Source organism: Oreochromis niloticus, linkage group LG1, assembly GCF_001858045.2.
Source record: "Oreochromis niloticus isolate F11D_XX linkage group LG1, O_niloticus_UMD_NMBU, whole genome shotgun sequence".
Lineage (NCBI taxonomy): Eukaryota > Metazoa > Chordata > Actinopteri > Cichliformes > Cichlidae > Oreochromis > Oreochromis niloticus.
In genome coordinates, this window is record NC_031965.2 from 26,282,805 (window position 1) to 26,298,543 (window position 15,739).

General features: G+C 39.2%; 1 protein-coding gene across 1 annotated transcript in view; it reads right to left on the reverse strand.

The window, feature by feature from the left end:
- Positions 1-15,739, reverse strand: part of ush2a (Usher syndrome 2A (autosomal recessive, mild)) — a 208,171-nt gene that overhangs the window by 36,454 nt on the left and 155,978 nt on the right. The window contains 4 exon segments of the mRNA XM_025907082.1: positions 302-409; positions 7,804-8,002; positions 13,398-13,552; positions 13,716-13,913. Coding sequence (XP_025762867.1) covers positions 302-409; positions 7,804-8,002; positions 13,398-13,552; positions 13,716-13,913 — 660 coding nt within the window.

Here is a 15,739-nt window from a genome sequence, read left to right on the forward strand (position 1 = left end):
TTTACATAAAATACTGCACAGTGAGGAAGCACAGGGGACAACTAATTAGATGCAGAAATCAGAGCAGAAAAAAGAGCATAGATGTAAAGAAGAAATCAAAAAGACACAAGGTACACTGTAAAAACAAAAATACTAAAAGTCAGAGATACTTCATTTCAGTATTTATTAAGATTATAACAAGCTGTGATATTGTTCTGCGTCAAACAACAAAAAATATCCAACCATTGGGTTGTAAATTAGACATACATTTGAAATACTAGAGGATTTGTGTGTGTGTGCGTGCACAGGTGTGTGCGTATACCAGCAGGCTTGGCTTGCAGGGTGCGTCCTGTGGATGGTAAGCTGGCTCCACATCCCACAGACGTACAGGCCACAAGCACAAAACTATACTCTGTGTATGGCTGCAAACCTGTAACACACAGATATGTGTGAGTATGTGCTAAAATCAATGCCTTAGTAAACCCATGTCCACATTTTAAAACATTTTTTCCATTTTAATAAACTGCACACATTTGCAACAAAAAAATGAAACGCACAAAGAAATATAAACTGAGAGGGATAAAGTGGAGAAGAAGTGAAACAGTAAAGTGGAAAACAGGGAGAATGGAACAGGGAAAGAAAAAAGGGAATGCTTGCTCAGATGATATCACTCATTTTCTTCCTGACTGTTTTTTTCTCCCTCTCTCTCCCTCTGTTCTTTCCACACTCTCTCAATGGATGGATCCATATCTGTCGGTGTTAAATTATGCATGCCATAACTCAATAATGAAACAACGTAAAGATGGGCAGCCGCGGAACTGACACGGGATAGGACCGGTCCAACGCTGTAATGTCATCAGCTTTTGATCTATGATAATTATGATACCTCTGTATGCGTTTAGGCTACTGTGTCCAGACATGATTTATTTATAGGCACCTGCTATGCAGTCTAAAAGAAATCACATTGCGACTGAGTGGTCCTTTAGCTGCAACCACAGGAAATCAGCTTTTATAATAGGATTTAAAAAGTAGAAGCAAAGGTAAAAATCCTGCACGTACCTAAACAAAGTTCTTTTTTCTACTCTTTGGAAACCTGTTTTTCCTTCAGATATATTTCCTGCCTGATTGCTGATGTAAGGTGCGAGTATGAGGATGAATGCAAATCCTAAGTGTTGACATTGGGGGTTGACTGGATGTTTTATGGTCATTCACTTAGCTGACAGCAATACAACTGCTTGCAAATCAAATTCAAAGGAAAATGAAAGAACTAAAATGACTTTATTTCAAAAGGATGACTGCATAATGTAGCGTGCTGAATTCTTTATTTGCACGTTATTTTAGGTGAGGAAGAAATGATTTTACAATATCATTTGTCATTAAAACTGTTTTTATAGTAATAAACATCTATAAAATTTATTTAGTAATCCCATTTATTACAATATTACAAATGCAGTCAGAAATAACCGAATCATAACTTTTTTCATGGAAAGATTTAAAATTTCTTGTAGTAAAAGGAACGATATGTCTATGATTAATACGAAAGTTCAAATACAACTCTACAAACTAATGATGCAGATATTACAATTAAACTGCACAAAGATTAAATCTGTAATTTAGTAAAACTAACGTTTAAATAAACATCTTTTTGATATGATTTTGTTAATAATCAAAATCTGTCTCCAACTGTGTATATTTGGAGGGTAAGAGAAAGAAAGAGAAACCCTACTGTGTATCCCAGCTGCTGTATGTATTACAATACGATACCCACCCAGTGTTGGCTACATACAGGAAAGAAAATGTGCACCAACACACACACACACACACACACGGTGGAAGCCTTCACCGCGTCTTCCTCACGTCTCTTTCTACTACTTACCCTGCTTAACATGCCTCGCAGCCTGCCACGCTTAACCCAAGCTCTAATCAATGTGTCTGTGTGCCAATGTTCTCGCAATGTAGCCCTGTGTTTGGGTTAAATAAAGGAAATCTGCCAGCCATACGAAAGAACCAGGGCTGAAGCGTAAGGTTCTGTTACACTATTTAACTGTGCAACTAAGCGTGTGTATCTGCATGTGTGCACTCTACCATAGTAAATGATATCTACGGTGCCAATGATGTCATTTGTCGCAACGCTGAATAAAACGGTAACCTTTTGCTACATTTTTTCACACACAAACAGATGCGGTCTGCCTACACGAGCTAAAAATTGTAACAATTTACGGCAGACCATGAGGAGAGAACTTTCTGTTGGCGTGGTGCTGGCTTCAGAGGTAACAAAACGTCTCACAAGTTAAAATTCTCAAGTTTTGGCTATTAATTACAGCCTATAATCGTGCCACGAAGGAGTGTGGAGTGATCGGAGAACATCCTTATGAAAACGAATGAATCAATTCCACCGTTGAACGGAAACAATTACAAAGTCCAGCATCATTTGACTCTCTTGTTCCTTCTTCCATTTTCTACATAAGGCAAAAATAAGTGGAGATGCACTTGTCATTTCATAGATTTGCATGTGCACATGCATTTAAACCTAAAGAAGAACCCCTTTGATGTTTCTTGGTATGTTTCAAATTAGCTATAACTCTGGTCCTGAAGAGGGCAGTGTTGATCTGCTGGAGAAACGATCCCATGTCTGCGCATACTGGTGTGTGCGCATACTTGTATGCATGTGTGTGTAGCCATGCATGCGCTCGAGTGCTTGATTATGGAAAGACAGAGGAAGCTTCAATCATTATAGCAGTGATCACTAGGAAGTGAAAAACAGGTGGAGGGGGTTGGGATGCGAGAAGCCAGCGGCTCACTGACAAAGAGTTGTTCTTGTTGTCGTAAGAGTTGGACACACTGGAGGTCTGTGGGTGTTTGTGTTTGAGGGAAACGCAGACCAAGAGACGCTGGAAGTAAGATAGAGAGTTGGTGTTCGAGCAAAATGTCAAGGAGAGAGACTGGACGTGTGAAAGAGAGCAAACAAGTGACACAAATGTGAGACTGCTGTTGGGTGTGTGTGTTGCAGTAAAAATAACTGATTGAAAACGGCATTTTATTGACAGGTTGCCATTCTCTGTTTGCATTAGAGAATATGATAGGATGATGGGCGCAGGCCGCAATACCATGCCTGTCACCTGATACAGAAAGAGAGAGAGTGAGAGAGCGGGGGTGGTGGGGATCGAAAAGTGAAAGAGTAGATGCAGAGAAAGTGGAAAAACCAAACAGGAAAATCGCAGAAGAAAGAAATGCAAGGACGGCTGAGAAGGAATTTAAAGAGAGGAAAAGAGAGAGAGCGTGGTGGTAAAACAAAACTTGAGACTGGAAAGAAAAACAAATTATCATGGGAAAGAAAAAAGAGGTGATGCAGAGAATGAAAGAAAAGAGAGCGCAAAAGAGAGGAGGGAGAGAAGAGAGCTTTGATAACACCTCTCCTAAATAATTAAGAATTTGACTTCCTGTCTGTGGCTCCCTAATGCAGAGACCGTCTGGGATGGAACAGTGAGATCAGGTTCTCACTCTCTCACTCTCTCTTTCTCTCTGTCACACACACACACACACACACACACACACACACACACACACACACACACACACACACACACACACACACTCTATCCATCATGGAGTTTTATTGGCATTAATTAACATAGCTTAGAGTGAATGTTGAAACATACATTCAGTTTGCTTGATTATCTTTTGATTATTGGTTTCAAAGTATGTCTCTTGATCCGAGTCAGTACTCTTTACTTAACTGTGCCTTTCTTTTATTAAGTAAACACCAACAAAAGAAAAACAGAAAAGCAGCATCGAGCCACTCAGCATCTGAATAAATCAAGAGTATCTAAAAGAATCTTTCCACAATTTCCCTCATATAATTATTCTTGAGAAGTTCTTGAGAAGGTTACAGTGTGTTGGTCTTAAATGGCTTGATGGAATACTTTCTGCATACTATAACAACGAGACTTCTGAGACATATTCGGCATTTAAACAAAGGTCCTTCGGTATCTACGTACTTGTACCTATAGCGCGTACCAGTCACAGAGTGGACTGTGAGGAAAATGCATTAATAAATAAAAGAACATACTCTATTCCCTGCAGTTCTGAATTAATAACGAGCCTACAAAAGACCAATTAAACACATGATTAATGCCATAATCTATATAATTGCAGGCAATAATTCATTGTGAGCTAATGATAGCAATACTTAATATTGATTCACATGGGGTGTCTTTGTACAGTAGTACTTAATTCTCTCTATAAAGTGTCACTTTTTAAAACAGCTCTGGATGCTATTAATGTGATTCTATTTGTTGCTTTTCCTACGGCAAAAAAGGATAAACAAGAAATGGGGGAAGTCGCTTTTTTTCCCTATAATTTTAATTTCTGTCATCATAGTGGTTTACTAGACTCACAGTGCTGTTATTCAGTGCTCCACTTCATCACGGTGAAGATTTTTCTGCAAGCAAACAAAAAATGTCTGATATATATGTATGTATGTATATGTATGTGTATTTTAAGCCAAAAGGGTGAAGCTTTGGGCAACAAATACATCTCAGAATCTTATATCTTAATCCAAAAGCAACAGGTACTAGCAGCTAGAATGAATTTGAACTTGACTGTTTTTTAAAAAGGCTCACATGAACATTTATCGTTTCATTTGAGCTTTCATTGATAAATGTACACCTCTCATAACAAAATAATCAAAGAGAGGACATTTTTGGTCTGAGGAATTCATCAGATCCAGTTACAATGAAGCAAAAAAAAGACAATTTAAAATCGTAATTGTTGTAGCTAAAAAAAAAAGCTCTCCAGTTTCTGTGGTTTCAGTGAGCGTGTGTGTGAGAAAGATCCTGAAGTGTCTGTCTGACAGTGGTGAGATGCAGAGAAGATGAATAATAGCGTATTAAACATTAAGGATGAGGGAATAGCACAGCAATTATTTCTGTTCATATTTCACTGAAAACACTTAGATTCGCCCATCCATCTTTCTATCTGTTTCACTCCTTCCTCTGTTTCTCCTTCACTCCCTTTTAAAACATGTCACTCTGAGGATCCTTTCTCTCTTCTGTCTTCTGTTAATTTGTTTTCTGTTGAACATCTTTGCCTCAGTCTTCCCTGAACTCACCGTTTCACTTTTTCTATATTAGTTTTTGCTTAGTTACAAAGTAAAACATTTTAAGCCTGTCTGTTTTTGACTGGCTGAAGATTAGTCCATACAGGATAATAAAGACAAAATAAAACAAAACTCAAAGTTTTACACAATAATAATAATAATGATAATAATAATGCCAAATGAATTATACAAGTTAACCTGAAATATGAACAAATACATGAGAACTATTTTAAAGCTATTTGTAGCCTGAAAAAATCATATATGTTTAGATTCTGTTCAGATTTTTTGGTGGAGATGCCAGAGAGAGGATGCTGAGGAAACTATTCAGCATTATAGACAATACGTCTCATTCCCTGCACACCACACTGTGGAGTAATATCAGAGCCCTCTCAGCCACAGATTAAAACTGAAAGTGCAATGCAGAAGGAGTTTGTTTCTACCAGCGACCAACACTTTGTTCAGCTCCTCCTCCTTCTGTAAGAGTCAGTGATACCTGTAACACTGGATATCATTTATCTCACTATCCCTGTTATATCCCTTCTCGTTATAGCAGGCCACTTTATTTTTTCATGTGCAATAATTACTGTTATAACTTTAGCTTGTCTGAGTATTTATAAGATTTTAGGGTTTTACAGAGAATGATCTGAAAAGAGAAAATATCCAGTCAGCGGCAGTCCTCTGGGTGAAAATGTCTTGTTGATGCCAGAGGTCGGAGGAGAATAGTCATACAGAGCAAACAGGAAGGTAACACTAACTCAACCACTCATCACAGCCAAAGTATGCAGAAGAGCATCTTTGAACACACAACATGTTGACTCCTGAAGCAGATGGGCTACAGCAGCAGAAGATCACATCGGGTGTCACTCCTGTCAGCTAAGAACAGGAAACTATAATTCACACGGACTCAAAATTGGACAACAGAGGATGATGTTGTCTGGTGGGGGTCTGGTGAAAACATGAAAGCATAAATCAAGCCTGCCTTGTATCAACTGTTCAGGCTGCTGCTGATGGTGTAATACTGTGGAGGATATTTTTGGGCCCCTTAATACCAACTGAGCACAGTTTAAGCGACATAGCATACCTGAGAACTGCTGTTAACTATTTCCATCCACATCCATCCTTTCGGACCACAGTATATGGTGTTCTGACGGCTGTTCAGTATGCGCTATGTCACAAAGCTTAAATCACCAAATTCTCTGAGGAATGGTTCTAGTACCTTGTTAAATCTATTCAAGAATTCAGGCAGTTTTTTGATGGCAAAATGAGGGTCACACTAAGTACTAGCCACTGAGTTACATATAATTCTCTATTTTCTATTTATTGAGCAACTCGTGGTCGTGTATAAGGATTATTTTGCAAATAATAAAGTTCTTAGATCTTTAATCTTATCTTCTAACTGCTGTAAAAAAAAAAACAACACTCCAGTACATTGCACTGACTTGCGAAAACATGGATGTGCTCCAAAAGGAGAGCTGCAAAGTTCAGAGATAAAAAGAGAGAGAGGAATAAAGGAGGAGAGGGGGAGAGAAAAAGACTGCCCCAGTAGTGATTTTGGCTGAAAGTTTTCCAGTGTCTCACTGGGGGACAGGGGAATTTCACACACACACGCTGGTTGCTTACACTGGCACACGGGGCTGGTACAGTATTACAGCACATTACCATCTCTATTTGGCATTGTTTGCTTTGCTTTGTGCCTACACATACAAACACACATGCACACAACTCCTGACCATACAAGCCAACCACAGGCACCATGGGAATAGTCTATTGGCTACTGGCAAAGCTGATGCCTGGTCTGAATCCAACACAGAGCACAGTAGAGAACTGTGAAGAGAAAATGCCACAGAAATTCAGCTTCAAAAGATGTCATCACTTGACTCCTATACATAAAAATTTAAAAGGGGGTAATGCAATCAGCTTTGAAAGACTCAACATTTTCAGATAGCGCTATTTCAGTCCCAAAATACACTTTACTACGCCCACAGTGATGATATTCGATTTGTATTTTCCTTTGTCGCTAATATAATCTGTTTTATAAGAGACAGCAAATGTTTTCTTTACAGTGTTTTATACAGATGTTTGTTTTTGCGTGTGTGTGTGTGTGTGTGTGTGTGTGTGTGTGTGTGTGTGTGTGTGGCAGGAGGCCAACAACACTGCTCCTCCTTGGCGTAGATAAAACAAGACTCACACATCGCCCAGCACTGACACCATCATATTCATGTGCAGATCTGTAGTATGAAGGCAAGTCAACATGTCTGTTTTTGATTTTTGAGATTTTTTTCATTGAGTCAATCTTTTGGTAGATTTATCTGATTGTTTGTGAATTCAATTGTTCTCTCAACTGTGTAAGTACGTGACCCTCAGCTTGTGTTGTGATCTTTCTAACCATGTTGTGTTTGATTGTGCTTCTATGTATCTTGTGTTTTTCTTTCTTTTATGTGTCTACATGCCAGTATGTTTCTGTTTGTGTAGGCCATTAGGCCAGAGAGCATGTGGCAGCAATCAGGTGTAAATTCAGTCATTACACAGCTTCTACAAACCGGTACACAAAATAACACACGACAGAGAGGAAGGGACAAGAAGTGTGACAATGCAGGGCACTGGATTCTAGGAGGAAGCCAAGGAAAAAGGAAAGTACAATGAAGACTGTAATAAGAAAAAAAACAGGAAGAGAGTATGAATGAACAAGTAAGGAAAAGTGAGGAGAAAGATACGCCATGTCCTACCAGTCACTGTGAAATTTCTGGGTCCATCGATGTGCGTGAATATAGTTCCAACACCGGTCTGGTTCAGGTGGTACCGCTGTATTTTTCCATTTTGAAGAGTAGGTTCAGACCAGTTCACGTGGAGGGAGGAGGGGCTTACGGCTGTTACCATGGGAGGTTGCACGTCCTCTGGGACGCCCTGGACTGTTACTGCCACCACCTAAAAACACACACACACGCACGCACATAAACACAGGCTCAGAAACATACAGACAAAAAAAGCCAGAAAAAACACAAAGAAAGAAAAACTGAAAAAGTTGCTGAAATCTAGTATAAAGTATTTTACTTCAACTTCAACCAAATAAGGGTCCCGTTTCTAAGATTCTTAGTCTTTTAATAACAGAGGAAGATCTTTACAAGTAACTTTAATATACAAATGCATTAAGCAAGCAACTTAATAAAAAATAAAGAAAAGAATAAAGAAAACTAGCATGTTTATAGACAGAAAGAAATTATTGTGTTGTAAATGAAACTACAAAACACAAATTATTCATAACTTGCATCATAGAAAATAACCAGAATATCAATGACATAGTAGGTCATCCAGTTCAAGATCCATCACACTTTACAGGTTACTGACCCCAATGACAAATGTGAACTTGACCTTGAGCACAGTTTGACTGAAGACCCAACTAGGTTTCATTCAAATCTGAACAATACTGTAGGAAGAGCAGTGATTCCTGCGAACTGTTAATGGAAACGGATGACGGCCAACTTGCCATGGTATGAACTGAGGTACAATAAAATAACAAGTGTGACTACTGTTACACTATTATATTGTGTAATACAATAATTCTAAAAATATGGTGCGAGCACAGAGGTACTGCAGCAAATGAATATAATTTATACAGTGAAACTGAATAATTTTGACTGACAGAAAGACTTAAAAAATAAAATTTTACTACTTGAACATGAACTTGTTTCCAGAGAAATCTCTCTTTAGAATATAACTCAAATTCTTTTTGGATCTTTGCTTTTATTCGAGAGGACAGACAGCAGAGAGCAAACACAAAAGTAGGGAGGAAACGAGGGGCAGACCCAGGGCAGAATCAAACCCTGACTCCTGCAGCCTTTCAGCATATGGGTTGCCTGCTTGACTAAGTGAACTACAGCGGCACCAGAGTATTGCTTCCATCCTGAGCCTTTACTCCCCTACTCATTTCCTTTAGCGTTCCAGTGTGACAGAGGATCTGACTGGAAGCTGTTCAAGCAATGCAATGTGTAGGAAATGCAACAATTATAAAGGATGTGCAAAAAGTCTTACTACTGCTCACTGCTACAAAAATAAAACAAATCACTGAACAATCTCTTAATAGGCCAAGTAAAAGAAAAAATACTGCTTCTTAGTACAACAGTACAGAGTGACCATTGTATTGTACATTCGTAGTGTAGTATCTGTGAGCTCATGTGAACGCTGAGTGAATGCGGAGACCACAGAATCACAGGGCAATCTGCTGCTAATGGCAACAGGGATATCCTGCCTTAATAGACTGTCACTAGCACTTCCACCACCTGTCCCACACAGTGCTATGCAATTAGAGCACAGCAACTACAACTAAAGAGACACACAAGTGCGTGCACACAGATAAACACACACAGGTGCATGCAGGTGTACACATGTAAACAGACAGAGGTAGAACAAAACAGCAAAGTAAGCAGAGAAGAAGAAGGATGCAGGGGAGGTGTAGTATCAGTCAGAGAGTGCTTCAGTGTACTCCCAAATCAAGTGCTTGCCAATATTTTCCTTGAATGTAACAAAAATGAAAACTTAATCCGTGAATGTCACATATCTTTACTGGCAAACAAAAATTAACACTCAGACTTAATGAGACAGATGGATAATGTGGGATCCCTTCAGGAAGCAGCTAAGTGACCCATGATACTAGTTTTTCTTATTAATTAAATCTGGGTTATAATCACTGATTTGTATTTTTTATAGTTCACTGAAAGGAGTGATAGATCATGCAACTGGCTTGTCTTTTGACTTAGCATCAGAGGCAATTTGGGGGCGTTCCCATGTGAAACGAATATCCAGACAGTGGATAAATGATATCTGGTTTCAGAAGTTAGTTTTTGTGTCACTCTTTACAAATTCAAATACTTAAAATTACATCAAAAAGCCAACAAGAAGCTAAATTATCAGCTAATAACTAATGGTTTAATTCTTCACATAAAGTCAAAACATGTCCAAACATGACTGATCAACAGTGTAGGGCGTACAAATGAGAAGCAGAGATTACAGATAATGCAATAAACCTACTTGGCTAAATGAAAAGAATATTTGTCATTCATCCCATCTTTTTTCATATTAAAAAGTAGAAACTTGTGAGCCTGAGGAAAATGAGATGGTGAGAAAGAGTAAGGATAAGAAAGCAAAGAGACAACAGCTGGGAGAAACTGAGGACTACAGTGTTAAGATCAAGGAAATGACAGGAGACAAATAGCAGCAAGAACAGGACAAAAGGATTTGAAGACAGAGAGGGACCAATCGCTCTTCCTCCCTTTCTAAGTGACCAACCATATTAGATCAGGACCTTCTGTTGTCACGGCAGGTGTGCGTTCCTGAGTGCCTGTGTTTCTCTGTCTGTGCCTGTGTGTGTTTGTGTGTATGTGAGGAGGCTGATGCCAGGTAATTGCAGTGGTATATTAGGTTAGCTCAAGTTATCCCATAATTGGGACTGTTTGGCCAATTTTCACTGGTGTACAAACTAATCCAACTCACTCCCTTCCTACTCTCTGCCGCGAGTGTGTGTGCGCTTGTTTGTGTGAACATATGTATGTGTGTGTGTGAGGAAGAGAGTTAGACAAAGAGAGCATGGAAGACTGGGCTTGTAGTCTGATGGTACTTTCATGCAGGATGATCCAAGGATTGAGTTTAAAAAGTTTTATAAAAGGAATTTATAAAACTTCTTGTTAGTGCTCGCTACAGCAGGTCACTATGAAGGTTTTTGAACTGGCAGAGCTTTACGTGTCTTCAACTGAAACCAAACCAGCAACCTTCTGCTTGTTAAGATTTAAACTGGCTCCAAGGCTAAAGCAGTGTTAACATAATGTAAATTTTATACATGTCACTGATACTGTCTACGTGAGAATTATCTTGGTGGTTACAGAAAGGAAGTATGAAAGCAAAAGTGATTTAACTTTGTTAATTTTTGTGGTTTACATTTTTATGCTTTTACAGCGGAACAATCTAATATCATGCAGACATTTAGAATTTACTGGTATAGAAGTGTTGTTTTAAAACAATAATCTATTATTTGTGATTTAAGCCCACATAACTCACAGACAGGAAAAGGGCTGATAGTGCTATAAATAGTGTTTCAGCCTTCCTAATTTTTTTTTCTAAATCTTTGTCAAATCATCAAACAAATTCTAATATTAGAAAAAGATAACCCAAGTAAAAACAAAATGCACTTTTTAAATGATTATTTTATTTATCCTAGCTGTCTGAAAACTTCTCCGCCCATGTAAGTAAGATAAATATAGAAAAGAAAAAAAATCACATCACTGTAAGATGCATGGTGGCAGTTTAGCATTATCATCATCCTCCAAGGCCAATGTCCTATTTCATGGCCCAGAACTAAACCAAAAATTAAAAAGTCCTTCTCTTTAGGATTTGGACTTCAGCTCAACCTTGCCACCAAGTTTAATCGTGCTGACAAACAGGAAGACAAAGAGAACTGAAAGCACGCTTGCAAAAGTGCAAACGAGACACCAGGCAGAAACTGAAATTGTATATTTATGTAATATGTTTATTTCTCTCAGTAGGACAAAAAGGAGAAATCTAATGGTTCAGAGTCAAAGTCTGCAGTCTTGTGTTGTGTAGCCACTGTTTGATAGGGTTTGACAGGAACTGCTCTGGCTTTAAAAATTTTAATTACCATAAACCTTTACTGCCTATTTACAGTTGGCAGACTAATCATCAATATGCCAACTATTATTTGTTAAGTTCTGTAAGGATACAAGAGCCAACAAATGAACCAGTGAATTAAAAAAGATCAGTGTCCTTAGTAGGAGGTGAATGGTGTTGCATTAGTATTAACAAACTACAATGTGCTTTTAGTCCGTTTACAGACAGCAGGAAATGCTTGCAACAGTAAAGTAATCACCATGTATAACCATAAGTAAACCTCAAGAACACGTCATTACTTCTCTCCCATCATCTCTCTGTGACCATTTATCACTCCTCCTGTCATTTTCCAGTCTTATTTTTCAAAGAAATTAATTTATGATATACTTAAATAAATCAGTATATCATAAATAGGGATTGATATACCATCAATCCCTCACAAACAATTTAGCCAATTTTCCCTTGATCTTAGCCACTCCGCTCAATCCACGCCTGCAGCAGCACAGCCATAGGATTTCTCTTTATGTAAGGATGTGCTCGTCACAATAATGAGATGCTAAATTAACTTTAAAAAACCCAGAAAGACATTTTTTAATATGAGCTTTCATCGTCACTAAGCCGGAGAAATTAATTGTTGTGGTGATATCAGCTCACAGCCAGAGAGATAGCAGGGAGGGGGAGCTCTGTGTGAAGGTATTATGGGTACTATCAGAACCATCAGGTAGGCTCAGCAAATCCAGAGCCTTGCATTCAGGGGGAGAGCGGAAACATGGCTAAATAACAACTTGTTCCTGCAGCAGAACAGAACAGAGTTCAAACAATGTAGAAACATCATACAATATGATTTCATAACAACAAAGGTCAGACAGGGCTAGAATTTGTAAAATATCGCTTGGCAGAACAACTGTGGCTTCATGTTGTAAGCAATGATTAGAAATCAGCATCTGACGTGGGTTTAATGAGACAGTAAAAAGACATTCACTAGTCAAACATCGGGTCAGAAGACTGGTCAACTGCAGGCCATTGCTTTTAGCTGGCTTTTTAAAATTAACCCTAAGTGAAGTTAAGGGTTTAAATGTACATACACAATATTCTTAAGAGAAAATACAAAAATGCATATTTGTATTCAGACAGGTGATAAGGACAAGAATAAACCTGCTTGACACTTAGGTGATTTTATTCCATCAATTGCAAGTGCAATGTATGTTCCTGAACAGACATTGACAACAATTCATTTACATTTCTACTTTCTCTTAAGAAGAAGTAATGTTCTCTCTAAAATAATTTTCATCATTTTTTACAAACCTTTAAGTGTTCAAGCTAAATTAAAGAAGTGAACTTAACTACAGTGTAAAGTGGTACTTAGTTCAGTGAAGCTAAGGCCATTTTTAGAGTAGCCATTAGATAATCATACAGTGGAATAATGTCATTTTGAAATGGGGTGCTACAATAGAGTATGGTTTTAGAAAGTGTGTGTATGTGTGCTGGTGTGTGAAAGTAAGAGAATTTTACATGAAAGGTTGGTAGAAGAGAAAAATAGCCATGAGTTGGAACAGACAACAGAATAGAGAGTATCTCCTGTTAAATCAAAGGCACATTCCTTTTTTTGGTCAAAATTGTATTTATTTTATGATGATGAAACATGTGATGTTGAAATGCAGCGACTCTAAACCATCACAAGACACCAAACCACACAAATTCTTACCTGTGTACTATCAGTGCAACCAGCCCGGTTACAGACCCTCAGCTGGTAACTGTATTCCTGGAAAGGCCTGATCCCACCGACGTCAGTAAAGCTGTTTTCATCCCCACGGTAACGCTCTTGTCCATCACGCAGTATAACATAGTGGGTAATCTCCCCTGGTGAAGTTTTAAAGATAATTGGGTAACCACTCTTAGTTTTTTCTGCCTCTGCATTAATTTAGTCACTCAAGCTGAACTCCAAACACAGAGAAAGACTTTTTAATCACTGGATCATGATTATAACAACCTAAAGTAGTAATATCCATGCACATATACAAACCATTACTCCGGGCAGGTGCTTGCCATTGCAACTGGATGATATCATCTCTTTCACCTAGGCGGCTCCAGCGGGGTGGTGCCACTCCCCATGGTTTGTCCTCAGTAGTCGTCACTGTTGTAACATTGCTGGAGCCTCGACCAAAGCTGTTCCAGCCTCTCACTCTGTACTCATAGGTGGTAAAAGGCTCCAGGTCAGAGTCTATTTCACAGTAAGTGACAGAAAAAGGGAGGACCGTAAGGCGGCAAGGGAAAGACAAAAATGTATTATTAAAAATTGATTAATCCCGTATAAACCCCTCACCTCTCCATGTTACTTAAAAGTCTCAAAGTTTAGAAACATTGTATTCTTACAGTAAAAAAAGTGTGCAGCACAAGTGTGTATTCTCATAGATAACACAAAAGGAAACAAATTAGCCTTCTGCTATGCTATGCACCTCTATTATAAAATAAAAAATGAATGCTTCTCCACCCTATGGTCATGCGGGCAGCAGCCTAAACAGAGAAACCAAGAGCTCCCTCTCCTTGGCCACCTCCTCAAGCTTGTCTGGGGGACACCGAGGCATCCCCAGGCCAGCCAAGGAAGGACACGTAACGGAGGCATTATAGTTAGATGCCCGAAGCACCTCAACTGGCTCCTTTCGATGTGGAGAAGTAGCCTCTCTCAAAGGACTGCACTCATCACCCTATCTCTAAGGAAGAGGCCGGCCACTCTTCTGCTGCTTGTTTCCACTATTTTGTTCTTTCAGTCATTACCCAAAGCTCGTGACCACAGGTGAAGGTAGGAATGTAGACTGACACCTTTGCTTTCATGTTCAGCTCTCATGTCCACATAACTGCTCCAGCTACACCCCAAATCTGTCTGTCAATCTCTTGCTCCCCTCTTTCCTCTCTCATGAACAAGACGATTAGAAATTACTCCATTTTGGGGCAGCAGATCATCCCTGACCCAGAGTGGGCACTCCACCCTTTCCTGTCTGAGGACCAAGGCCTCAGACTTGGAGGTGCTAATTTTCAGAGATGAGATTCTGAGGTCAGAAGCTTTACAGCAGATGATTACACGTAGAAATTCTGTCCATGATGATTATGAAGAGAATCGGTGACAAAGAGCAGGCCTGGCAGAGTCCAACTCCCACTAGAAATGGGTCTGACTTATTGCCATCAATGCGGACTAAGCTTTCATTTTAATTGTACAGGGATTGAATAGCTGTTAACAATGGGCCAGACACCCCATACTCCTGCAGCATTCCTTCCCACAGGATAACCTGAGGGATGCGGGCGAATGCCTTCTCCAAATCCACAAAACACGTGTAGACTGGATGGGGAAGCTCCCAAGCAAGTTCTAATATCCTTGAAAGGCTAAAGAGCTGGTTAAGTGGTCCATGACCAGTACAAAAAGTGCATTGTTCCTCTAGAATCCAAGGTTCAACTACTGGACAAATCCCGGTCAGGCTGAAAAATGTGATCCACACCCTGCGGTCAGCCTTCTTAAAGATGGGAATTACCACGTAGTCTGCCAATCCAGAGGCAGTGCCCCAGATCTCCACTTTACTCCAAGCGATGGAGCACTCTCGAGCACCCCAACCACGGACTCCAAGCAAACTCAACTGTCGTTCGGTGCTTAAGTACAAACAACAGTCAGGAGCCGTTCCCTGGCTATATATAAGCACTATCACCAGTGTGAATGTCAGGCCACGAAGCACTATGACAGACAGGTTATTACAGCCTTTTTGCAAAGGTATAGGCACAGGAGTATTTATACATATAGCTGTACTTGCACACATATGTGCATTAGTTCCAGGCGTGTAAATGGACTCTTGTAAACTGCCAGTCTGGGATTCTTGTCTGTACTTCTGGAATAATTAAAATAGAAAAAAATGTACAGATGAAAAAAAAACACCAGTGAGGTTTGCCTAGAAATATACTTCAATCTAATTTTCTGTGTTTGATTGAGAGATATTAAAAAGCTAAGTTATTACAAAGCTGTTGTGGACAATACAGCTTACACTTATGTCACCCACTCCACAT